This window comes from Rhodamnia argentea, chromosome 7 (assembly GCF_020921035.1).
Source record: "Rhodamnia argentea isolate NSW1041297 chromosome 7, ASM2092103v1, whole genome shotgun sequence".
NCBI classification, from domain to species: Eukaryota; Viridiplantae; Streptophyta; class Magnoliopsida; order Myrtales; family Myrtaceae; genus Rhodamnia; species Rhodamnia argentea.
The window spans coordinates 12845879-12872684 of NC_063156.1; the positions used below are offsets into that span (position 1 = coordinate 12845879).

Sequence of the window (26806 nt, forward strand, 5' to 3'; positions counted from 1 at the left end):
TTTACTTCTCACTTTATATTGTACAATCTTCTGATTCCTTGTACATTATTATGTCTGTCAGGCATTTTAACAAATCATGTTCGCTGCGCATTTAAAGCGCTTAAACTTGTTTATCATCATCATCACGCTTAACGCATCCCCAACTTGAGCAAAAGCAAAAAAGGAAAAAGGAAGGTTCAAGAAACCTGCCACTTGCTACATAATAGTACCACTGCGTTTCCCATCTTCTCTCAGTCCCATTATTGAGTCCTTTGCTCCCTCTCTCCTTCCTTGCACAAATCTCAGCTCTCCTCCGCTGCCGCCTCGCCGCCCTCGATGTCGACCGAGTGCCAGAAGCACTATGGGGAGGGCCGGAGCACGGTCCGGCGGCTGTGCGTCGGCCTCCTCGTGTTCAACTTCCTCCTGCTGCTGATCATACTGGTGGTGTGGGCCGCCCTGAGGCCCCACAAGCCCCGGTTCGTCCTCCAGGACGTCACCGTCTACGCCTTCAACGCCTCCGTGCCCAACTTCCTGACCACCAACATCCACGTCACCATCTCGTCCCGCAACCCCAACCACCGGATGGGGGTCTACTACGACAAGCTCGACATCTACGCCATCTACCGCAACCAGCAGATCACCCTCCGCTCCTCCATCCCTCCGTCGTACCAGGTGAACTGAGCTCAGTCACTCCCCTGATCTGTTTTTTGTGTTTTCTTTATTTCTCTTTCTTTTTGTGGCCTGGCCACTGTGTGGGATTACTAGTTTAATATACTTCTCCAAATAAAATATTCCTAATCACAGTATTCATTAGTTGCAAATAAATTACTAATAGCTGCGTGAATTTAATTAGCATGATCACTATCTGCGGACTTAAAAATAATTTAAGGCGGTGTCTATGGAGATTGGAGATTAACGGTGAATTTTTATTATTAGAAATGTTTATTCTGGTCAATAAAATAGAAATGTTTAGCCAAATAATGATTTTCGCAGTAGAAGGAAAGTCGCTATATTTAGAAAGTACGTCCGATTGGTTCAATCGATTTTATTCCAGATTGAGTTATAAACTTCATATAGAGCGACACAGATATGTATGTATGAAATTTTCCCCAGGAACATACAAATTACAAACTGTAATTTACCCGACATTAGCCGACGCATACAATGTAAATGTGATAATTTTTTTTTTTTTGGGTCTTTGTTCGTTTCGTGGAAAATAAGATGTTTGAAGAATATATTTTATAAATTGATAACTTATATTGCATATAGAAATGAATAAACGAAAAATATTTGGATCGAAATGAAAATATTTTATATTGCTTAATTATTTCAAGCTATGTAGGCAATCACTTTTAGAAAAATATTTTCCGAACCATTCATTTTCGATGAAATAAACGGAACGTTAATTTAATTTTGGATAAAATGAGTTCAGGGGCACAAGGAGGTGGACGTGTGGTCTCCCTTTGTCTACGGGACGGCAGTGCCGGTGGCGCCGTTCAACTCGATGGCGTTGACCCAGGAGCAGGCGGCAGGGACCATCTTCCTGATGATCAAGATCGACGGGCGGGTGAGGTGGAAAGTCGGGACCTTCACCTCCGGGCGCTACCACCTGTACGTCAAGTGTCCGGCGTACATAATTTTCCCCAAGAGCACGGCGACGTCGACGTCGACGCAGGTGCCTGCTACCTGCGGAGACGGAGACGGACACTGCGCCGTCAAGTTGCAGATGGCCCAAAAATGCAGCGTCGCCGTGTGATTCGGGCTCTTCTGGTAGCCGTATGTAATGCTCCACTATGTTGTTCACAGCTATAGACAGGGGTCAGCTGCCTGAATTGTACATTTTGTGGAGGAATAAGCTGGGAAATGACATGTTACGGGAAGCTCGATGATCTGAGACAGAAAGAGCAAAATAAAACGGGTGTGAATGGTTTATAGCCAGAAAAGAGGAGATAATAATGGAAAAGTTATACGGAAAAGGGTTGATTATATCGCTTAGAAAAAATTAATTAATGGAAGGTATTTTTATTATCGATTATAATTTACGCATCCTTATTGTCGTAGATGATGGGTATATTTTTAATTTAGTTATTTTTTAAGCAACATAAGCGATACTTTTTTGAAAAGTATTTTTCAATTTTTGAGTTTTTCATAAAATGAACTCGCTTTGAGACTGGACATGTATTGTGTATGGGGTCCTCATCTGTGTCCAAAATGTGTAGCAAGGCCAAACCATGATCGGACCAAAGTCTGCCTGCTGACTGCCACTCTTATCCTGCCTACAAAGAATCTTTTTCAGGCGAGGAGTGGGAAAGTACAATATATTAATATTTTCTTTAATTTCGTGAAAAATAAATTATTTAAAAATTATTTTTTAAAAAATGATTATTTGTATTACTTAAAATAATTGCTTAATGAAAAAGAGTTTTTGTTACCAATAATAATTTTTTAAAAATATTTTCATGAGCGATAAAATATTTTTCATTCATTTATTTTCTTAAAAGATTCTACCATCATTTTAAAATTATATATATTTCAAATTATTCATTTTTATCAAACAAATGGAATTTAAGTGATATGATAAATTTCTAGCGTATTCTAAAAGAGGATATATTTAGACTAATAAGAAGTTACATCATATACGGGGATCAATGGTCCTTAGCAATATGAGTCTATGATAAGGTACTTCATGAGGCTCCTAACTTTCCGATCCAGTGGAAGAAGGTATTGCAATATTGATTAACAAACAAAACTTACCTCCGGATTGATTTGAATGCTTTTGTCCCGATCAGTATACATATTGTCTTCACTAAATATTGTAAAGAAGTTTACAGGAAAATTGCCTAATCAGTTCTTAACTTATTGTGTGGATATTAATTTAATCATAATTTTTTCAATTTTGTTAATTTCGTCCTAAATATTTACGCGAAATTTTAATACATACTTCCAATTTTTGCTCGAAATTTTAGACGAAAATCGATCAAAATAATTATATTGAAATTTCAAATAGATGATTAGAACGAAATTGAAAAAATTGAATAATTTAGAATTGAAATGGGATATCCATAATACATTTAAAATTGATTGAGAGGTTTCTCAAAAATTGGCTATGCTATAAAGGATCGTGCGGGGGGAGGGAGTGACGTATTTCTCACGTGGCTTTTTATTGGCGGTGATTTGCAGCCGTCACTTTAACTTGATCTCGTGACCCATCATGTGATCTGAAAGAAAGGGACTCACAGTCCCATTCAGCTCGTCGTCCCTTGCCGTCAGGACATTTTGAATGTATTCGACGCTTTAGGAAACTGCAAATATAACGTGAGACCGATCAAAATAGAAGAACGACGACGAACCTTAAGGTAATGTATTTAGTAACGTGGCCGACATAGAGTTAAACCGGTTGATGAGATAGGTATTGGTGATGAAAAGGCTACCTCTTGGCATCGCGATGTACCGAGCAAAGCGAAGCGAGTATTTTATCGCCATAAATGCCTTTGAAACGCTAGTTCGTGCAAATAATAATACCTAGTGATGGGATAATGATATAGATAGTTTCTGAATTTTAACTCAGCATATAACGTGATCTCCGAATTTTTAATTCGTTCGGTGTGATCTATGAACTGTTGGTAAATATTCGATATAATTACGAGTCGATGGATCGCATTATATGCTAAATCAAAATTCATGAACTATTTATATCACTTTCCCATTAGAGAAAGCACTTTTTAGCTACTTGGACAGTCCGCGTAGACATTGCCAAAATGGAACCGGGGCTCAGAACCAACCCATTGACCCGCTTAGAACATGCCCGTTTTTTTTTTTAAAAAAAAAAAAAAAAAAAGAGAAGGCCCGGGGGAAAAGAGCCGTTGGGCCTAAGAACCGGCGGTTCCGAACCGGAACCCGAACCGGCCCAGAACTAGCGGTTCCAAACCCGGAACCGGCCACGTCTAAGTCCGCGTGCCATCAACAAAAGGACTAACCCTCCGTCCGCGCTCGAGCGGTTGCTTTCTCATCACCCAATTAAAATTGGGATTACGTAAATTTTCAATTTTTGTTTGTTTGAATTCATCTTTACTTTGTTGGGTCCTCTTGCTAAAATCTTGTGCATTCGCTTCTTCAAGCAATCACGAAATTTTGTCTCGGACCACTCCATTATGTCTTCCATCTAGCGGTGTCCCATGCCGAGCCGCGGGACCCATCACTGTTGGCTCAGTTCTTTAATTAAAATTTCAAAAAATAATATGAAAAAAAATCAAAGAAACAATTAAAAATTTGAGTCTATATATTATGATATTTAATGAAAATGCAAGAAATGGTAACATTCATATTTTTAGGACATCTAAGACATTGCATTATACATTGTAAAACACGACACATAACTTATAAGAGAAAAATTACCAAAAAAATCATAAATGTAGTATAATTGTGCCAATTCGGTCTTAATTTTTTTTTTTTTTTGGCCAATCCAAGCCTAAACTTTTTAGAATTGTGTCAATCTAGTCAATTTGGTTGGCTAGCGCTGAAGTGGCAAACTTTTTAATAGTATCTTAATATTTTTAATAACTTTTTTCTATCTTGTTTTCCTTTTTTTTTTTTTTAGGGTTTGGGCCGGCGCCCTGCCGGCCTTTGCCCGTAGCTAGCCCTTGTCCGGATCCGGACAACGGCTATGAGCCCTCACCGCGACTAGTCAAGGGTCACGAGCCCTCGTTCAATGCTGGCGAGGGCTCGTGGCTGTCTCCCGAGGGCCAATGGCCAGCTGGACTGCTGACGCAAACCCTAAAAGAGACAAAAAAAAAAATAATCAAAAAATTAATATGTTATAAAAAAAAAATTGCCACGTTAGCAACAACAAGTTAAATAGATTTAATTTGCACAATTACAAAAGGTTTAGGACTCAATTGATAAAAGCAAAAGTTTATGATCGAATTAACATAATTGCAATTGATTTAAAACTTTTAGGTAACTCTCCCGACATATAAGCATACTAATAACATTTGAAATTTCATTGGACATCACATAGGTACATTCCGTGGGACCTACTCATCAGTACTCACACGGCCCACTTGATGGAAATTGGGCTCTTTGTTCCACCACAAAGGTCACGGCCCGTTGTTTGGCTGACACACAAATGTTTGATGACACTGTTTGCAGACTGCACGTTGGCCCAGGTCCGGGAATAAACAGCCATTTCTACATCCCTCAAGGTGAAGCTAAAGCCATTGGTCTTCCATAATCTTTTGGCAAGGAATGAAAGTGAACTCCCATGGCATCATTGACGCCAGTAGGATAAGTAGGTCATGCTCCATGGTGGAAAAGATCAGAAAAATGCAATGCGAAGCTCTGTTCTTCCATCACTTCCGAGCTCGACGTTTTCTCTGCAATCTCCTTGAATGTGTACGGAGTCATTCGTTATCAAATACATCTCGACCTTACTCGGTAGATGATGACGAAGACCTAATAAAAGCCATACCGATTTCTGGGCATTGCTCGATGAGCGCATCATCTCCATCCATGGGTAGAGTTAGTTCATATTCAATCAATTGGCGTCTCCATCATGCATATTCCAGAGCCAATCTCACCATCCCAATATCTTCTTCATTGAAGAAGAAATCACCCTCCTTGTTCAACATCTTATACGTGGAATTCCACCCCTTTTTAAGTCTAGAGGGAACTTCTCGACTTGCTTCCTTTCGGAGATGTAGAGGACCTCCAACTGTCAATGCCTGATTGAGGTGGATCTAATGTACTTAACCTACCACTCATGTGTTGGTAGTTTACTTGTAAAATAAATTAAGAGGTGCTTTGTCCCACATCGAAAAGATGTGAGTGTGCATGTGAATTAAATTTAACACTAATCAACAATTACCATTATGCCATATTGGAGCAGTGCAACTGTTTACAAAGTGCTCTTACAATATCTAAAAATGAGTGTTCGAATTATGTCCGTTCGAACATAAGCGCTTAATCTTTAAAGGTCGTGTTTATTTGGACATAACTCTTTAATCTTCGAAAGGTTGTGTCTGTTCAAAGATTTTCTCTATCAATTCATGAACATTTCTCGTTCATTAGATAATTTCAATTTTCAGAACTTTCAATTTTCGCTTTTCTGAAAGAAAATACATTTGTCTTCTCCAATTGTTTCCTTTGAGAGATCCTGGAGAAATATTGGAATTTACATCTGCTATTTCACCCGAGACTTTGTTGTATCCTAGAGAATGTTTGTCGAAAATCATTAGCAACGTTGTGCGGCAAATAAATCTTTAAAGAGAGTGTTATCACACCTCAAAGTCCAATTCCATTGTTCATCCCATTTGAAGCTATTTTCCAACATCATGGTGCCACAAAGCAGTAAAACTAGCAAAGATTGTCTTGCACGCACATATTACGGACATCGTGCATGAAAAACAAAATTCTCATTGCAAACAAAATTTAGTAGTTGGACAATACTTCATATTAGAGAGGTACTTATGATGGGTATTATTTAGGTTTAATACCACGAAAAATCTCAAACCGACACACCTATAACAAATTTACTCCAAACTATTTTTTTGACCATAAAAAATCCTAAATTGGTACAGCTTGGACAAATTTATCCCAAATTGGTATATACGTGACAAATTTACCATTCGTTAGTTTTTGTTAAATTTTATCGTCAAATTGCTGAGTTGATGAAATGTGGCGGTTGTTGGATGTACACGCTTGGGGTTTTTACCTACTATTGTATCAATTTAGTATTAATCCAATTTAACGGAAACTAACGAATGGTAAATTTGTCACATACGTTACGGTTTGAGGTTTTTGTTGGTCGGAATAATTAGTTTTTGGTAAATTTGTTACGGATGTATCGGTTTGGAATTTTTAGTTGTCAAAAAAATAGTTTGTGATAAATTTATTACATGTGTATCGGTTTGAGATTTTTTGTGATAAAAGAATTAGTTTGATGTAAATTTATCATAGGTGTATTAGTTTTTGATTTTTTGTGGTATTAAGCCTATTATTTAAGGTGATGCTGAAGATTCTTTCGGAAATGCCAAACTCAATAACTCATTGACCGCTCTCATAATTTTAGATGCCACAATTGAGGAATCATGTGGAGATTTTGACATTCTATCAAAGATGAGAGAACCCCCCGATGATTTTTTAAAAACTCTAGACATCACTATGTGTCACTATGAAAGATTCCCTTGGATAAAATTATGACAGTCAACTTCGCCTTGAAATTTGGGATGTTCTTCTATAATCAAAATGAAAACAGTCGGGAGCAAAATAAATTATGTCAAAACTCAGAGCATCCCTCGCGTGTGAACAATCAAATCCTCAATCCTCTAAAAAAAGTAAATCTTTTTCCTTCAAAAATGAAATATGGCCGGCCCTTAATCTCACCCTCAAATTTTGATGAACCGTGACTGCAATCACAACGAAATTAAACGATTTCAAAGATCTAAACCTTGTACTATCACTCATTTTAAATCGAATGTTCCGTCACGAGTGTGGAGCTCTTATAATAAAGAATGGATAAGTGTAATAGAAACTTTAAAACTTGTCATGAAAGTTCAATTGAGTTCTAAAACTATCAAAAAGTGCAATCAAGTCCTAAAATTTTTAAAAGTTGTAATTAAGTTCTAAAACTTATCACGAAAGTGTAATTGAATCCTAAAATTTTCAAAAAGTGTAATTAACGGAATGACTTGATTTTACTAATTTGATAAATTTTAGGATTTCATTACATTTTTTGAAAGTTTTAAAATTTAATTATGCTTACATAATAAGTTTTTGAACTCTCGACATATTTCTCCCAATAAAAAAAAGGACTGCCTTGGAGTTGAGTGCAACTTGTCTGGTGAGGAAGTAAAGTTGTACTTTGTCTTCCTTCCACTCTGTGGATCTATCGTCCGTCTGAATGGGCACTCTCGGTCGTATCTGTGGATCTCGGCCTATAGCTTTCACATCTACTATCATAAGAAGAAAAATAAGAAGATTCACATGGGGTTATATTAATTTATTTGGGATGATTAACTGATTACATAGAAAAACAGGTTAAATGAAAAGATAATTAGATTTGTTCACTCATAAGTAAATTTCTTTAAATGATGATTAAGATAGTCGAGCTCACAAAATTACAAAATACCCACAAAAAAAGCATAATCAATGACTAAGCACGGTGCAAGAAATCAAGCTTTTTGAGTATGGGAGATTTTTAGTTATGTCGGAAGCACGGCGTCCCCGTCAATCGAAGCCAAATCATCCCACTCGTCAATAAGTTCAATCAATTTTGAAGGTGAGAAAACCAATGGGTAAATGACACAAATAGTCCATGAACTTTGGTTCAACATGTAATGTGGTCCATCAACTTTAAATTTATTCAATGTGGCCATGAACTTTAGTATAATGTGCAATGTAGTCCTTGTACATGCTCAATTTAGTCCTTGTACTGTATGAAAATAATCAATGTTGTCCATGAACTTGAATTGATGGAATGACAATATTGAACATTTTTGAGCACGTGCCAAAAGTCTAGGGATCACAGTGCACAAATTAAAAGTTCACGGATAACATTGCACATTAAGTTAAAGTTAAAAGATCACAATGCATATAGAACCAAAGTTCAAATATTATTACTTAATAAGCAATAGTTGGGTTGGCGTGGTAGAATGATCTTAGTAATAAATTTACTAATCTTTGAGTTTTGCTCAAGTATTTCTGATGTGTGGTTCAGATTTCGAAATCATGGAAACTCGTTGACGGCAAATTCGTCGACACAAACTTTTGACTTGGGGCGGACAAAGAATCCGCGATAAGGTGCCAGATTTCAATGAACGCAGCTACACGCCAAAGCAGCACATGCGACTTCTGGCATGGAATTAGGAAACGCAACTTAGCCGTCACCAGCCGTTGTTTTGGAGCAAATAAAAATCTTAGATGTATGTTTCATTAGATAGAGCTTGCCTCATTTTGGAGAAATCGAACAAATACAACTGAGGATGTTAATTTTCGTTCACATTATCTATAAGCCTGATTCAGAATTTGAATGCATAGTGTTTTCTTGATAAGGCGAATGCAAGGTGATGCATTCGGTCTCTCATTTTATGTTTTAGTTAGTTTGTACGTGACTGATGTTCAATTGTTCATATTCATAGTTCGTCAATCAGAGCCATGGCAGGCAGAAATATCTTCCCCCTACAATAGATAGAGGAAAACACAATCACGTGTTGTGTCATTTGTAGTGCCTCGCTCCCATCGAGCCGCAGGGTGAAATTTTTTGTGGGTTTTTTTTTTTTTGTTGTTGAAAAGAGGAAAATTTGGAGCTTCGAAAAATTCCGTCCCCAGATCTACGACCTAGAGTCTTCCCTGCGCTATGTCGGGGTGTGCTACCGCGAATCAAATATTTAACCACTCTAACACTCGCCACAGTTATCCGTATGTCGATTAGGAACATAAGAAAAATCCTATGTATTAGAGGGGAGTCACTAGTCACCTAAGGTGGTCACCCGATCTGCCAAAACTAAATATCTACATCCAAGAATTTGGTTAAATGTGAGGAAAGATTTAGCTTGCCCCCACATCGCCCTTTCAGTACCACATTCCTCGATTAAGTTCGGTCATGAAATGTCATAGAGTTTCCTAATTTACATGTACACATATTTTTTCGGTTTTGAAAACATGAAAAATTTGGCCAACCGCCCTCGAGTGAAACCGTCGCATCATTGGGTAGACAGCGACTCGACGCCGTTTTAGTCTTTCCAAAAATCAAATCAAATCAACATGCACAACATATATACCTTGTGCATATTCTAAATTGTCAAAACGGGGATGAATCCAGTCCATCGTGTAATATAGACAATTCTAAATCAAACAGGAGGTCGCAATCGGTGCATACAATACACCTTGTGAATTCCAAATCAAAACGGTCGAGATGAATCCAATCTCATCCAAGCCAAATTTAAACAAACGGGCATGGATCCAATGCTAAATCTATATGTAACGTGTACGAATCACTAATAGTGATAAATCTAATCCCAAAATTCAGTTTCAATATTAGCGTGCATTATCCGACAACATTTAATCTCATTAGAGCATGCGATTTTGTCATATTAGCATGCAAATTTCCTAATCATGACTAAATGTGTCAAATGGGTGGGTCGGGTTAAATATGATTCGATTTATATTGAACCGTTTAACACATTTTGACCTATTTTTGTACGATACAAATTTAACGACTCATACCCGACCTAACTCATATCCGACTCGATTCGTATTACTTGAATATTTCTATATTTGACCAAATCATGGAATATTTGTTTTTTATAATTTATTAAGAAAAATGATATTGCTAAATCACTTTCATGCAATTGAAATTTTTTATAATTTTATTTTAAAAATTTATGAATTTTTTTAATTTCATTGTTTTTTTAAATAGTTATTATTAATTTCTTTTTTCAAAAATTAGTTTTTTAGTATTAAAAAATTATTATTTATTCTTTTAGAAAAGTAATTTTATTTTATTTTTCTTTTCCTTTTTCTCTAGCGGCCGAAGATGGCGACACGATGATGGCGGACGACGGAGGCAGCCAATTGGCAGTGGACGGCTAGCAACGTTCCTAAATAGACTTTACATTTCGGCGTTGGCCGGTTCCACGTAAGCGTCCCTCCGGTTCACATCGGCGCCGGCCGGCCGGAGATGGCCGGATGGGCTGAATTGACGAAAATGCAAAAGGTTTAGGATTGTATTGGTACAAAAAAAAATTTAGAATTAAATTGGCATAAATACAAAAGATTTAGGATTGAATTGGCAAAAGTGCAATAAGTTTAGGACTTTTTGATAATTTTCTCATAGGTTGTGGAACCTGGAACAAGTCTTTGTATTTTTCATATTCTATGTCTTCGCGTGACTATAAGATATTCCATGTCGGCCAATGATGAGTGTAATTTGGCACAATTAATGTGAGCTTCCATTTTTGGTGACATTCATGATTGAGACTTTTATTTTGTTAATGTTTCATATTCTTTGTTTGTCTAGATATGAGTTTTGGTTAGTGCATTGTAGTGCAAATGGTGGTCATTAAAGTTGATAATTCACTATAATCGTTCAAATAAGAATAAATGTGAAACCCGAGTATACTTTAGAACATGTGACATGGTAGGTTTCGAGTTCTAAGGTATGCATGATAAGTTTTAAGTTCTAAAAAATAGGGAACTAGCACCAACGGATAGGCTTCCAGTTCTAGGTAGAACTTAGAAGGAACTTGGAATTAGGGGTAAGCAAAACGGAAAGACCAAATCGAAAACTGTCCGGACCAAACCGTATCTTCTAGTTTAATTTGATTCTCAATTCTATAAACTAGAACCGATGATCTTCGGTTTGGTACACGATTTAAGAGGAACTAGATCGCCCAAACCAAACCGGTTATATTTTGTATTTAAGAAATGAAAATCTAATAATCCATCAATTTTTTTTTTAAACTTCGAAAAGTTGGGAAAGACTCAAGCTTCACTAAATTGTTGAAGTTCATTTCTATCATATATAATTTGGCCATTTCCCGTTTCCATTAGTTCAAGTTCATTTATAAATTGGAGGTTTCAGAGTTTATGTAGATAGAGCATGCGATCTATGAAGGGTTTCTTTTTTTCTATTCGTGAAAACAGAATGGATAATCTCTTTATTCTAAGAAGAGTTGAAAACAATGTGCTTTATCGCTTGAAAACCAATTAAACTGCTCTTGGTTTTTTTATTATCGCTGTTTTATGTATGTTTGCCCTTCGATGCCTCCTAAACTAAGTTGCACCTATTAATAATCCATCAATTCCGTTGGACCGTCCATAAATCAAACCGAACTAGTTAGTGCAGTTTCAGGACCATCCGATCCGAGATTGGATAAAAAATCGATCACTCTTCCTTAGAACCGCTGACCCCCCGGATAAATGAGATGGTTGTAATGAGGTGGGGACAGCGCATGAGAGCAGGAAACTCTCTCTCCCATTTTGCGATTCCTGTCACCACGCGGCTTAAATTGTCCAACCAAACCATGTATGAAACGCACTGCACCATCTTCTTCCTATCAACGACCCCCCACCTTATGGTCAACTCTTTGGAAACTACCCATCCCCCCAAAAATCAAGCATTTTCTTTGGCGAGTGTCCCAAGATGCATTGCCTACTGCTGTAAACTTAACGAAGAGGAAGATCTTACCAGATTCTTCTTGTGCCATATGCTGTCGAGCTCCTGAAACCCTCGAGCATCTCCTGCTCCTATGCCCTTGGACAAAAAAGGTGTGGCAGGATCAGCAACTTAATCTAAAAATTATCCCACGAACAATCACTAGAATTGAAGACTGGCTTTTACAGATGTTGTCTGGGTGCTCTCAGTCATCTCGGCCTTCTAGCGCTATCATTGCCCACACCCTCTGGCAAATTTGGAAGGCACGGAACCAATTCATTTTTCGACAACAGCCTCCCAATCAATGGCATGTTCTACAAGCAGCAAATGCCAATAATCTCAGCTTCTTGCGATGGCACCCTCAAGCTACTCGGGTGAATGACAGACAGAGCAATGCAACGAATAAGGGACAGAGGTGTGCTGATTTACCTGTTTTGTGGATTCCTCCTCCAGCGGGAACAAGGAAATTGAATGTGGATGGATCGCTCGTTCTAGGTGAGAAAACTGGCGCGGTGGCTGGCCTCCTACGCGATTCACAAGGTCGTTGTTTGGATGGATTTGCTCTAACAGTAGCTGCTTCAGATCCAGAACAAATTGAGGCTATTGCCTGCCGCGAGGCCCTTCGTCTATGCGTTAACCGCCGACTTCGTGATCCGGTTGTTGTCGAATCTGATAGTAGTAATGTGGTTGCTGCTCTTCGACATCTTCAACGATCGCCTCGTTCCATCGATGACGCCCTCTCTCTTCAAACCGCGTGTACGTCATCTCCTATTCTGCAGGAATGTATTCTGCTTTTGGACCGGGTTATGACCTCAGTGTCGTTTGGGCAATGCCCACGCACTGCAAATCAGGCCGCGCATTGGCTGGGCCAAGCCCAGAGGCACGGCGTTTTACCTTGTAACTGGCTCTTGTACCCACCCCCTGTACTTATGGTCCTCCTTTGCTCGGAGGTCTACTTCTCTTGTAACATGACTTAATGTTTGTTTCTAATAAAACGTGCCTTTGATCAAAAAAAAAAAAAAACCATGTATGAAACGCCAATACGTGTGACGTGAAAGACTCAAAAAACAGAAATCGAAAAACATGAGGAACCAAGTGGAATCTGACTCGACACGTTGGCTAAGGAACCGGTCGAAACCGAACCACAATAATTGACATAGATCGTTGACGATGAGTAAGTAGGGGCCACCTGCGAAGTTGTCTCAATTTGACGTCATCCGCTGCCGAGTCTTCCTTCCTTCCACGAAGAAATCTTCTCCCATCTTTGCCATGTCAGCATTGACGTCGCAATCCGCCACGTGCGACGGGTAAAAAAGTCAAGCAAGGCAAGTAATTTAGGACAACGAGACGTAGAGCAACCAACCAAAACAACAACATTGACCCAGTTTTGCTTCGTTTCCCGGATATGCCTTTTGAAATATGTTAAGAGCACGCATTGTTAATGGAAGGTTTCTTCCGCCAAAAATAAAATAAAATAAAAAATAATTTATAGTAAACAACTAAATTGTATGTGCTTGTTTTATAATTTAAAGATTTTAATGTAACTATAAATCTTTTTAGTCCGATCACATCCTATTTCTATTTTATAAGTCATTGTGTGTGCTATTATACGTAGGTAGCGAAATCCTACTTCTTCACTCACGTGTCTCCACTCCCAACCTCCCGATATATTGATGGATTCGATGTTGGGCCTCCCTTTTCGAGATCTCTCCGGTCGTGCTTCGGCTTCGCATTCCATCATGTAAAAGCTCTATCCAACTTTGAGATGCAAAGGGTAAAACTTTGGAATAAGGCCAAAACTTTGGAATAAGGCCATATAAAATGATAACTTCGAAATCAGTGCGCGATTCTTCTTCATAGGTTTTCTTTTATGTGCGGCTAACTTTAATTGTTATAATGAACTTCGACTAGAACAATATTAATAAATACCGAAACCGACTCATAAGCTTAGTTTTACCAAACGGATGCACCGCTCTTAAATGAGCATTCAACTTCCAATTCATATCGAAGTGACGAAGATCCTCTACTCCGCACGGTGTCGATAAATTTTCCAAGGGCCGATTCAAGAAACCGTAACTTCACAAATCAACGGTCGAGATTTAATTGAAATGTCAAGGGTGGGGAAGACCACGCGGGATAGACCTTGGAGGTAGGCCCCACTCTCAGCACAATTTTATAAGATGAAACCTCGACCTCGTCTTATTTCGGACAACGACTCGTCGGAAGTTACCGCGCAGCGTCGTCCTTTCCTCAAACTCGCAGCAAAACCGCGTTAACGCGTGAGAACTCCTCCTACGAAATCATCAACACTTCGGCGAACGCGAGTTCCCACTTCGTACTCAACCCTATATAACCCGACGGAGTCCAAGACTCATACCTCATCTTCCTCCATCGTCATCTTCATCGTCATCTTCATCTTCATCTTCTTTTTCATTTTCTTCTGCAACTTGCCATGGCGGAGAAGCAAGGCCACCTCAACGGCGCCTACTACGGCCCCGCCGTGCCTCCCAAGCAGCACTCCTACCTCCGCCCAGGCCGCGGCGGGGACTGCGCCTGCGGTTGCGGCTGCTGCCTCCTGAAGCTCGTCTTCAACCTCATCCTCACCGTGGTCGTCATCGTCGGCCTTCTCGCCTTCCTCTTCTGGCTCCTCTTCCGCCCCAACCTCGTCAAGTTCCACGTCACCGACGCCGAGCTCACCCAGTTCAACTTCACCACCAACAACAACCTCCTCAACTACAACCTCAAGCTCAACCTCACCATCCGGAACCCGAACCGCCGCATCGGGATCTACTATGACCGGATTGAGGCGCGGACATTCTACGGGGGCCAGCGCTTCGATTCTGAGGACCTGGCCACGTTCTACCAGGGCCACAAGAACACGGCCACGCTCAGCCCGACGTTCGAGGGCCAGCACGTGGTGGTGCTCGGATCGGGCGAGGCTGACGACTTCAACACCCAGAAGGCGGCTGGGGTATACAAGATCGACATGAAGCTGTACATGAGGGTGCGGTTCAAGCTCGGCAGGATCAAGACGTTCCGCATGCGGCCGAGGGTCAAGTGCGGGTTGAAGGTCCCTCTGAGCTCCTCCTCGGCCACCTTCCAGACGGAGAAGTGCGAAATCGACTGGAGGGTCTTTAGGTGATCATTCTACGGGCGATGGATCGATCTTTTTTTTTTTTTCCCGGGGCCGTCTATAGTTTTTGGTCATGTTGATCGTGTTGCTTACGTTATTCTTTCATTATCGGCGCATTAGGATACGTTTGTTCCGGCCATCGCACTCTATGTTTCTGGTATATACGGATACGTGCTTGTATTGATGTTCGTATATAAATAAGGAACTCACCGAGTTCATTTTCATAGCACTCAGCTCGGCTCGACTCAACCCGTTACATTACAATGCCATAATTTGAGAATTGAATTTCGTCATGCTTCTCATTCGTCAAGAGATTATGGCGTGGAATGTGGGAGTTGGTGGTGGGACTCCTTGGAGCGCCATTTGTCGATGTTTCCGACCATTAAAAAATGAGAAATCGGACAAAGAGGAGAAGTTGAGAGCTCGCGTTGAAATTGTGGTAAGAGGACTTTTGGAAGCTTCGATCGGGGACAAAGTGAAGTGAAGATTGGGACGTGGAGCCATGTGGCGCTCAGTGATTGGGCAGGGTCCACGGTGACGTGTTACCCCCGCCTACACAATATTTTCACATTGCAACAAATTTTAAGACTTAAGTAGATGAAGTGAAAATTTTAGAATTTAAATGTATTATGGTAACTAGCGTTTGGGTTGTCTTTGCAGTTGCAATTGTCCTTTTAAATTGAAATGGAGAGAGGACACTCAAATTTGGCCGGGAGCTTGCACTCGAAGACTTCTCCGTTGTGCGTGCTGCGAACAATCATTTCAGTGAGCTCAACTCACAAGCAATATTAGATCGGGTGAGTCCCACTTGGATCCCCCCTGAGCTTGCACTCGAAGACTTCTCTGTTGTGCGCGTTGCGAACAACCATTTTAATGAGCTCAACTCACATGAAGCATTAGATCGGGTGAGTCCCACTTGGATCCCATATGATCCAATGGTACATAGAAAATTAGGCTCACATGCATCGAATGCAACAAAGTCAAATAGTTCTTCCATCCGGCCCAAAAAGAAAAAAAAATAGTAATTAGATTGAAATTGCAATTCTCCTTTTAAATTGAAATGGAGAGAGGACACTCAAATTTGGCCGGGAGCTTGTACTCGAAGACTTCTTCGTTGTGAATTCTGCGAACAACCATATCGATGAGCTTAACTCACATGCACTATAAGATCGGGTGAGTTCCACTTGGATCCCACCCGAGCTTGCACTCAAAGACTTTTCCGTTGTGCGCCCTGCGAACAACCATTTCAATGAGCTCAACTCACATGAAGCATTAGATCAGGTGAGTCCCACTTGGATCCCATATGATCCAATGGTACATAGAAAATTGGGCTCACATGCATCGGATGCCACAAAGTCAAATAGTCCTTCCATCCGGCCCAAAAAAAAAAAGTAATTAGATTGAAATTATAGTTGTCCTTTTAAATTGAAATGAAGAGAGGACACTCAAATTTGGCCGGGAGCTTGCACTCGAAAACTTCTGCGCAGCACGCACTGCGAACAACCATTTCGGTGAGCTCAACTCACGTGCAGTATAAGATCGGGTGAGTCTCATTTGGATCCCACCTAAGCTTGCACCGGAAGATTTTTCCGTTGTGCGCGCTGCGAACAACCATTTCAGTGAGCTCAACTCACATGAAACATTAGATCGGGTGAGTCCCACTTGGATCCCATCTAATCCAATGGTACATAAAAAATTGGGCTCACATGCATCAGATGCAACAAAGTCAAATAGTCCTTCCATCCGGCCCAAAAGTAAAAAAAAAAAAATAGTACTTAAGATTAGTACCAAAAAGAAAATTAATTATTTGACTCTATTCACAAGTTTTCACAATATGATATTTCGGAATATCTTTTCATTTCAATCCAGTTTCTTAATCAACAAATCATATATATATATATATATATATATTCCTTTTTGGTCTTCGTAAATATTAAGGTAGCTCCAAGAGTATTTATCTCATGATCTCTATGATGGTAGAAATAGAATATCTAAATTCTACTGAAAAGCGATGTATATTGTCTTAAAAAATTGGAGTAAAATTCATCCCCTTCCATGCTGCGCATTGATCAGGAAAGGGTGTGCAAGTGTTCTTGTCAAATCCAAAGATACATCTCAAGAAGAAGCTAAAAGGGGAAGAAAGTGATGGTGAGTGGAGCATCCATGGAGATGTCCAAGAATTAAGGAGAAGAAGCCACACAGCCCCACAACCAGCAAGGCAGCAATTCCATAGCCTGAGCAAAGTCTCGAGGCCCAAAGCGCACGTAAACGCCTCTTGCTATCTTAAGATCTAAGTGTTTCCATAGAGATATTTTTAAAAATAATATTAATTACCCATTGATGCTCGGATTTTTATCGCATAGATTTCATCCATAACTTTCTAGCTAGATAACATGTTTGAGCTTTTGCGTTTCGTATTTTCTTAATTGATTTTGAGAAATCATGGTGGTGTTCCCTATTGAGATTGAAAAGCTCAAATTACAAATTTTGATTACTGGTAAATTATAAATTCAATCTAACATAGATCCTGTCTTTGTTTTTTCAACTCGATAAAGTCGTTATATTTTTGTGAATAGAATGGCATCAGAAGTGTCGAAGTTTATGTACGATGTTCACTTAAGTGCCAACAACGAGAGATTCCAGCCAAATTGATTACATGACATTTACTATTAAAGTTTTAATGTTACGTGAAAATTTTATTTAAAGAATAAGTCCACGTAGCAACTTTTTTTCAAAAAAATAGGTCCACGTGGACAATTAAACTTAAAAATGAGCAAAAAACTAAAAAAAATTAAAAAAGAAAAGAAAAGGCGGCTTGTAGCCGGCGATCCCCGTCGATCATCTCCCACCCATTGCCGGTGATGGTAGGGCGACGTGTAACGACCCAATTTTCCACCGGTTAAGTTTACCGTAACACTTTGATGAGAACACGGTGCAAGAAATCCTCACAATTCCGATCAAACCCCAAACAGAGAGTGATCGGATTGTGTGGCCGGATACATAGTCGGGAAAGTACATTGTTAAAAGCGGATATCATTACATTCGTGCATCTACAACAACTCAAATAGAGAATCAAGCATCAAGTTCCTACATTCCCCCTTGCACCCTCCGGAAAGATATTTGGAAACCGAGGGTTCCCCCAAAAATCAGATTCTTCATGTGGAGTTTGTGCCAGAATGCTCTCCCCACCAAGGACAATCTCTACCGCAGGAAAATAGTACCCGACCCTGTTTGCCCCTTGTGTAACCAGAGCGGCGAGGCGCTTGAGCATTTATGTCTCCTTTGCCCGTGGACCAAAGAGATTTGGGCAAATCCAAAGCTGAACCCGCGAATCTCAAGCAAAGGGTTATCTCAAATTGAAGAATGGGTATGCAATTTTGCGAAAATTCAAAACGACTCACCATATCTAGCCACAATTTCTGCGGTCCTTTGGGGAATGCGGAAAGCAAGGAATGAAAACATCTTCAAGAAGAAGAAGCCTGATCCCCCCGCCATCGTGGAGACAGCGTTAATTACCCTACATTGCTTTCAAAAATGGAACTTTTCAGCTTGCAAATCAGAATCAACGGAAGGAACATCCTTGACTACCTGGAAGCCCCCTAAAAACCAAGCTTTTAAGGTTAACATTGACGGAGCTTTCTTACCCGGTTCGAGGGAAGGCTCTATCGCATGGCTCTGTCGCGATTCCACCAGCTGACCGATAAACGGAGGAGCGAAGACAGTGGTTGCTTCGTCGGCCATCATGGTCGAAGCCCTTGCTTTAGTTGAAGCTTTGAGGTGCAATCTTTCTCTCCAATCTAAAGAAGCCGAAGCCCTAGATGTTGGCGGACTATCTCAATTTGATGAAGTACAGATAGAGACAGATCGTCAGCCCCTTGTGGAAGCCCTCTCATGCCCACTCACAACCGCGTGGGAAATTCACGTGCCAATCGGAAGATGCAAGGATATTTTAGTCCATTTTCCTAAGTGTCGGGTATCCTATGTGTCAAGAGAAACTAATCGGATTGCGGATTGGATAACTAAAAATCATAGCAAAAATGTATTACCTCTGGATTGGGTTTCCTCTCCCCCTTTTGCTCTTTGGGATTTACTTTGTCTTGAAGCCCACCCGTCGGGCTCCTTTGCTTTGAGTTAGGTTTTAATGAAAAGTTTATTATGACCCAAAAAAAAAAAACCGGCGCCGACGCGAAATTTGATTCGCAGTTGAACTGCAAAGGCACTTATTAGATTAAATATTAAAGTGGGGTCCACGGGAGATACGGTGTGCGCCCATGCGAGCAACCACACCCCATTGAGCGGTTATCTACTCAAACGTGAAAGATCACGTTGGTTGGTTTTACATCAATAGCTGACGTGCTCTCCATCGTTCTCTCACGTTACTTCATTCTGTCACTTTCAAGAAAACAGAGAACGTAGAACGCTCCTCCCCATTGTCGATTGTCGATTGTCGTTTGTGAGAAAAAAACTCCGAGATCGCAAAGGGCTTCTAATCGGTGATCAATAAGGTATGTCCTCGTGATGTATCTTCGTCGATCGGTGAATCCGGTGATCTATTGGGCATGTTTCCACTGTTTTGAGTATGTATTAGATCGGATTATGTATCCTACATTGGTATCGGAGCATTGATTTACTAGTTTCCTGATCGTTTTTGGTGTTGATATGCTGTATTTTAAGGTTTTTAATCCTAATCGCAAAGTTACTGTTCATAGCCTTTTGATTATGATTCGTTCATCAAAATAGTAAATTGAACGTACCATTAGAACGGGCTCGTCGAGACGATCGTTTTGAGTGGTCGCCGGCCCCGAGGGTCCACCGGACGCCGCCGCATGCGCTCCACGCGTCGCGACGGGGCGGAGTCCCGCGGGGCCGTGGCGTTTCGTCCCTTTTTATGCCATTTTTGTTCGCCATTTTTGAGTTATGAATATACTATCATGTTCGTCTCGAAAAGACGAAAATTTTGGCGGAAATTTGGTCGCCGAAGGAGGCCGGACAGCCGGCCACGCGCCGGCGGTGCCGCTGCGCGCGGTGAGCCACGCGCCGCACGTGCGGTGCACGTGGGGAGGCCCGCGGCGAATTGGGCTAGGGCCAGCCCAATACCAAACCCATTTGTTTTATAAAAACAGGCCCGAAGCGACAAAGCCCAGCCCGACCCTTTTGTGTTTAAAAAAAAAAAAACATTGGGCCGGCCCATTCCGTTTTTACTAAGACCGGCCCGCGACCCGAGCCCGTGACGGACCGGACCCGGTCCGACCTTTGACCCGGGCGACCGTTGACCTTTGACCCGCGACCGTTGACCCGCAACCCTTTGACCGTTGACTGTTGACCGTTGACTTTGACCGTTAACCGTTGACAAAAAAAAAAAAAAAAAGGGTCTTGTTGGTCAATATTAAGGGGTCTTGTTTTACCTATTATTTTATTTGTTATGATATGTTCATAATAATTACAAAATAATTGGATTTTCGTAATCCATTTGTGTTCTGCATTTGTTGCGGGAACAATGCCATGGGTAAGACGAAATGCGAGAACACCTCAAAGGTCAAGGAGAGCTGAAGCTCAGCAAGCTCTAAGGGAAAAGATTACAAAATTGGGTCTTTATAAATGGGATAATGCTTCTGACATTATAACCCATGTTATTAAGGTCAACGAAATGATCTAAGAAATCGTATGGTTTGGACAAGAAATAACTCCAGTAGATGCATTTTATGCACTATAGAACACTATACCCGTAGAATGACATGGTTTGATGAATAGCGCGTGGTGGAATGATATTGCCACATATAAGAAATCTGTGCTACATTTCTTACACGATTTTATAAGGATCGAAGCGATGAAGACGTCATCGCTTGCAATGAATATGTCTTGGCGCGGACAGAATGCGCCCTGGCATAATGGCAAGGGTTCTCAAAGGTTTTGTCCAAAAGAGTTGATTTTGGCCCCCGATTTGATTCATAATCCTCCTCGAGACTTTAATTATTCTTTTCCTTGTACCAAGGAAATTACATATGCTTATGTTGTAACTAGAGCTAGGAGGATCACACATTATTATATTTAGACTTTTATTTTTAGCTAGTTTCTTTCCTGTATATCTTAGGAGACTTTTAGGGACTTGTGATTGTTGTATTGATGATTTCTGTATATGCATTATGTTATGTGTATATATTTCAAGTGGGAGTGTTCACAAGTTTTAGTAATCGTATGATGAACACAAAGTGATGATTGTATTGATATTAGTTTTTAGATAAGAAAATCTGGATGATGATGGGGAACTTAGTGAACTGTTGATTTTAGAATTCTTTTTTTAAAAACTATATACCAGCATAATCAAGATGCATGAATATGATTGCATTCATTACATACAAATAGACTTTAAACACGTGCTAAATGTTATACTCAGATACTATGGCAACATCATCTAAGAATATTTTTGCTGAGCTCAACAAGGGTGAGAAATTGAATTGAGAAAATTATGAAATCTGGAGTATGAAAATCCAGTATGTGCTTGAAGAACTAGAGGCACTGGAAGCTCTTAACCCGACCATGATCGAGCTAGAGGATGATAATATTGCACAGCATATAAGAGACAAAGAAGCCTTCGCTGCCTGGAAGAAAAAGAACTCAACTGCTCGCATTACGTTGTTGAGTAGCATGGATAATGACATCATACGGGAGTTCGGGCAGCATGAAAATGCTAAAGACATGTGGGATGCTTTGAAGGCTAGATTTGAACAGGACTTCGTCACTAAGCCGAGGCGGTTTACAATCGGGTTCGACACTTATAAGATGCCACATGGGCAGAATATAAAACAACATTTGAGGAAGATGTCGAACATGATTAGTGAGCTAAATGATGCTGGACATGTATTGTCCGATGAACAACAAGTGCAGGCTGTAATTCGCTCTTTGCCTCGCAATTGGGAACACATGAAGGTGAACCTGACCCACAATGTGAACGTCACAACCTTTGAGGATGTTGTGCGCCATTTGGAGCTACGGGATGACCGCCTTCTAGCGGCTAAGATACAATCTGATGTATATGTTCTTGGATCTAGCTCACATGGAGCTTCGGGCTTCAAGCGCAAGCACCCTGGAAAGTTCAAGAGGTGGACAGGCAAAAGAGTTGAACCATCTGGCAAGAAACCAAAGTTTGAGAAGCATGGAAAAGGGAAACGTCCCATGAATAAGAACATTTCGAGGATGAAATGTTACAACCGTGGCAAGAAGGGTCACTTCGCTCGCAATTGTGACGAGCCGAAGAAGGTAGAAACCCTTAACACACTTAAAAGTGTTTGTTATGTATCAAATTCTGTATTTTTAACTGAATCTCATCCTTTGTGGACTGTAGACTCGGGAGCCACAAACCAAGTAGCCGGAGATCGAAATACGTTCGTGGAATTTCGACGAATTCCAAGTGGAGCGAGATGGATTTATGTAGGAAACAATTCTAGAGTAGAAGTGAAAGGAATTGGCACTTGCCAACTTATTATGCGTGGTGGACGCACTTTATTTCTACATGATGTTCTGTACACTCCGGAGATTCGTTGAAATCTTGTCTCTGTGTTGGTATTAGTCAAACTTGGTTTTAGTATGAATTTTCACAATAATGGTGTGGATTTATTATTAGGAACAACTTTTTATGGTTCTGGTTATTTCACGGATGGCTTTATTGTATTGGATATTGAACATGCTAATGTGAATGTATGTTATTCCCTGTTTGCATCTTCTAGTTCTAATGAGAATGATGTGAATACATTGCATGCTAGACTTGGTCATATTGGCCAACAAAGAATGAATAGATTAGCCAAAGATGGCTTATTAGGCAATATTGAGAAAGTTGAATTGCCTACCCGTGAGTATTGCCTAATGGGAAAAACAACTCGAAAGTCATTTGGAAAAGGGACAAGGGCTAAATTCCCATTGCAATTAATTTATACCGACATCTGTGGCCCGATGAATGTTAGGGCAAGGCATGGTGCTGTTTATTTCATCACATTTATTGATGATTATACTCGATTTGGATATGTCTATCTGATATCTCATAAATCAGAAGCATTTAGTTGCTTCAAGAAATTTATGACCTTAGTGGAAAATCAGTTAGATAAGAAAATAAAAGCTTTGAGATCCGATCGAGGTCGAGAATATTTATCCGATGAGTTCAGAAATCCATATGATGAAAAGGGAATAGATAGACAGTTATCTATTCCATACACTCCGCAACAAAATGATGTTGCCGAAAGACGAAACAGAACCCTACTTGAAATGGTTAGGTCCATGATGGCACAAGCTAATTTACCGATTGCCTTTTGGGGCGATGCTTTATTAACTGCTGCCTATGTACTTAATCGAATGCCTTCCAAATCAGTCACTTCTACCCCATATGAATTGTGGACAGGTCGAAAATCTGATTTAAACTTTCTCAAACCTTGGGGTTGTGCTGCCTATACTCATGAGTCCTCACATAAATATGGAAAATTATGACCAATAGGCAAAAAGAGTATCTTAATAAGATACTCGGAACACTCAAAAGGATATGTGTTCATAGGTGAGCAAGAAAGTGGAAATGTGACTGAATTTGAATCACGAGATGTCACATTCTTAGAGAATGAATTTCCAAGAAAGGGCGAAATAGGTGAAGATTGTTTCCTATTTGAGATATTGGATCAAGATAATGAGACTATTGGACATAATGATCCAAGTGGAAGCAATGTGAGAGGTGGGGAGTTGAATACAAACCGATCTCCATTACAACCACTTGATGAATCAATGCCATTATCCGGTCCGAGTGGGAGCGTATTGGAGGATGAAGTACCCTTGGTACAATCTTCTCCACGACGAATCGATCGCAAAAGCATTCCTCGACGATGCTTTGAAATTGAAGGGAAAGCTTTCATGATCGCTCCATTGGATGAAGATGAGCCAAGAAATGTGAATGAAGCTCTATCTTGCCCCGATAAGGAAAAATGGATGAAAGTAATGAAAGAAGAGATAGAGTCAATGAAATCAAACCAAGTTTGGGAACTGGTTGATCTTCCGAAAGGACGCAAAGCCATTGGGAACAAATGGGTTCTCAAAATAAAGCGCAAAACCGATGGCTCAATTGAGAAATATAAGGCACGCCTTGTGGCGAAAGGATATAACCAACAGGAAGGAATCGACTATGAAGATACTTTTTCTCCTATGGTAAGATTTACCTCGATTCGCCTCATTCTAGCAATAGTGACTAGTTTGGATCTTGAATTACATCGGATGGATGTAAAAACTGCTTTTTTCAATGGAGAATTAAATGAAGAGATTTACATGGAACAACCCGTTGCGTTTGTTAAAAAGGGCCAAGAACAAAAGGTATGTCGACTTTTGAGATCGATATATGGCCTTAAGCAGTCTTCAAGACAATGGTATATACGCTTTAATAATGCCATAGTGGCATATGATTTTGAAATAATTAATGAAGATAATTGCATCTATATCAAAAGGTCCAAAGGTCACTTTGTAATTTTATCATTATATGTTGATGATATATTGATTGCTGGAAATAATATGGAGTTTGTGAAGACAGTCAAAAGTTGGCTATCTTCTAATTTTGAAATGAAAGATATGGGTGAAGCTACATACATTCTCGGAGTTAAGATTTCGAGAGATCGTTCGAAAAGGTCATTATCTCTTTCGCAAGAGACGTACGTCAATAAAATTCTCGAACAATTTTGTATGCAAGATTGCAAACCCATTGATACTCCTATTACAAAAGGTAATGGGTTGAGCCGAAGAATGTATCCTAAGACTCCACAAGAGCAAGAACGTATGAAAAACGTTACATATGTCGGTGCTATTGGAAGTCTCATGTACGTTATGATGTGTACAAGACCTGATATTTGTTATGCAATTGGATTGGTCGGTAGATACCAATCCAATCCCGGTCAAGCACATTGGATTGCCGTTAAGAGAATCTTGAGGTATCCGAAAGGAACCGCCAATTACTCGCTAACTTATCAAGGAAGTGATCCGCACCTAGAAGGCTACACCGATGCCGACCGGGGAGGAGATTTGGATGAGAGAAAATCAACTTACGGAAATGTATTCTTACTGAATAATGGCGTCATATCGTGAAACAAGAAGAAACAACAGTGTATAGCCTTATCCACCATGGAAGCCGAGTTCGTGGCATTATCGGCGGCAGCATAAGAAGGTGTTTGGCTTAGAAGATTTATGGATCATTTGGGTGTTACGGGAGATGCTACAAAACCTGTGAAGGTTTATTGTAATAGTCAAGCAGCAATGACTTATACTAAGGATCCTAAGTTTCATAGTAAGACCAAACACATAGACATTAAGTATAACTATGTCAAGGACATGGAAGCACGAAATGAAGTGAACTTACAGTATATATCTATGCATAGAATGTTAGCAGATCCCATGACAAAGCCAATTCCTAGAGATGTTTTCTTTGGTCATATAAAGACTCTAGGACTGCGTAGAGGTTAATGTATTGAATATTTGTATTTTTTTCCCTAAACGTTAATAATTGATGATGTTGTTTATCAATATTAAAGTCTATAAGTTTATTTGATATTCATGCATATTAATGCTTGGTGCACTATATATTAAAAAGGTATGTCGGACGGATGAGAGGTTAGCCCACTCACACGGGTAACCGCCTCTATTTATTATGTAGTGAATAGAGATGAGGAAATTTTAAGCTTATTATCTAGGTGATAATTGAGAGCTCAAGCTTAAAATACTAATACCGCCTTAACATGATGTTAATATGAGGACTTATTACTTACAATGTCCGGAAGTAAAATAACCCACATATTTCGCTTTATCTGTCTTAAATGCTAGATGAGAGTTCTGATGAAAACCCGTGGCTGGAGTTGTTACGTGTACTCAAGTTAGACACTGAGTGTGTCAAGATGAGCATCTGTACGGTATTAAAATAGAAAGGCATACGCTCCATAGGAAAGGAGAACATACTGTAATACGTATTTCATATTACGTATGCACTATCGACCAATGAGAGTAAGCAAGAGTTTTGATCTCAACTTCTTCGTGCCGTGTGAGACTCTCGAGGATAAAATTCCTCATTTTTGTACCCTCATGACTCTTCATTATTCTCAAGGTCTCTATTTAGTGTTTGCTATCTTAGGGTGTTGCCTATAGTCATGAAATTGATTCGATCTAAATGGACATTTCTAGAAAAGTGAGCTAAACTGAGATTGAGAGATCTAATGAATGAGGAAGATTGATTTGGAGTTTTAAGTCACATTATGGATTATATTCACAGACCGGTCAATTATAATTATTTGGTATGATTATAATTGTGAATATAATATGTCAATTTTAAAATGAGATCTAGTGAGAAATTTATATGTGACTAATCGATCTAGGGTACAGCATACAATTCATTTCTTTTTATGTCCAATTTTAGAGCTATCATATACTCCCAACGGATATATGACAACGAGCTCTCAGTGTATGCTGGTCGCACCGGTTATTTGCCAATATGAACTTTGCGAAGATAAAAAGTTTAGTTGTTAGTCATCCGTGGACAA

At 39.9% G+C, this 26806-nt stretch overlaps 2 protein-coding genes across 2 annotated transcripts; both read left to right on the plus strand.

Annotated features, from left to right (window-relative positions):
* Positions 1 to 211: 211 nt before the first annotated feature.
* On the plus strand, positions 212 to 2014 carry LOC115741949 (NDR1/HIN1-like protein 1). Its single transcript, XM_030675997.2, has 2 exons — positions 212 to 651; positions 1412 to 2014. Exons 1-2 carry the CDS (start codon positions 316 to 318, stop codon positions 1733 to 1735), a joined length of 660 nt encoding a protein of 219 aa, XP_030531857.1. The 5' UTR covers positions 212 to 315; the 3' UTR covers positions 1736 to 2014.
* Positions 2015 to 14484: 12470 nt separating this feature from the next.
* On the plus strand, positions 14485 to 15489 carry LOC115741946 (NDR1/HIN1-like protein 3). Its single transcript, XM_030675995.2, has one exon. The coding sequence runs from the start codon at positions 14583 to 14585 to the stop codon at positions 15270 to 15272; it is 690 nt and encodes a 229-aa protein (XP_030531855.1). The 5' UTR covers positions 14485 to 14582; the 3' UTR covers positions 15273 to 15489.
* The last annotated feature ends 11317 nt before the right edge of the window (positions 15490 to 26806 follow it).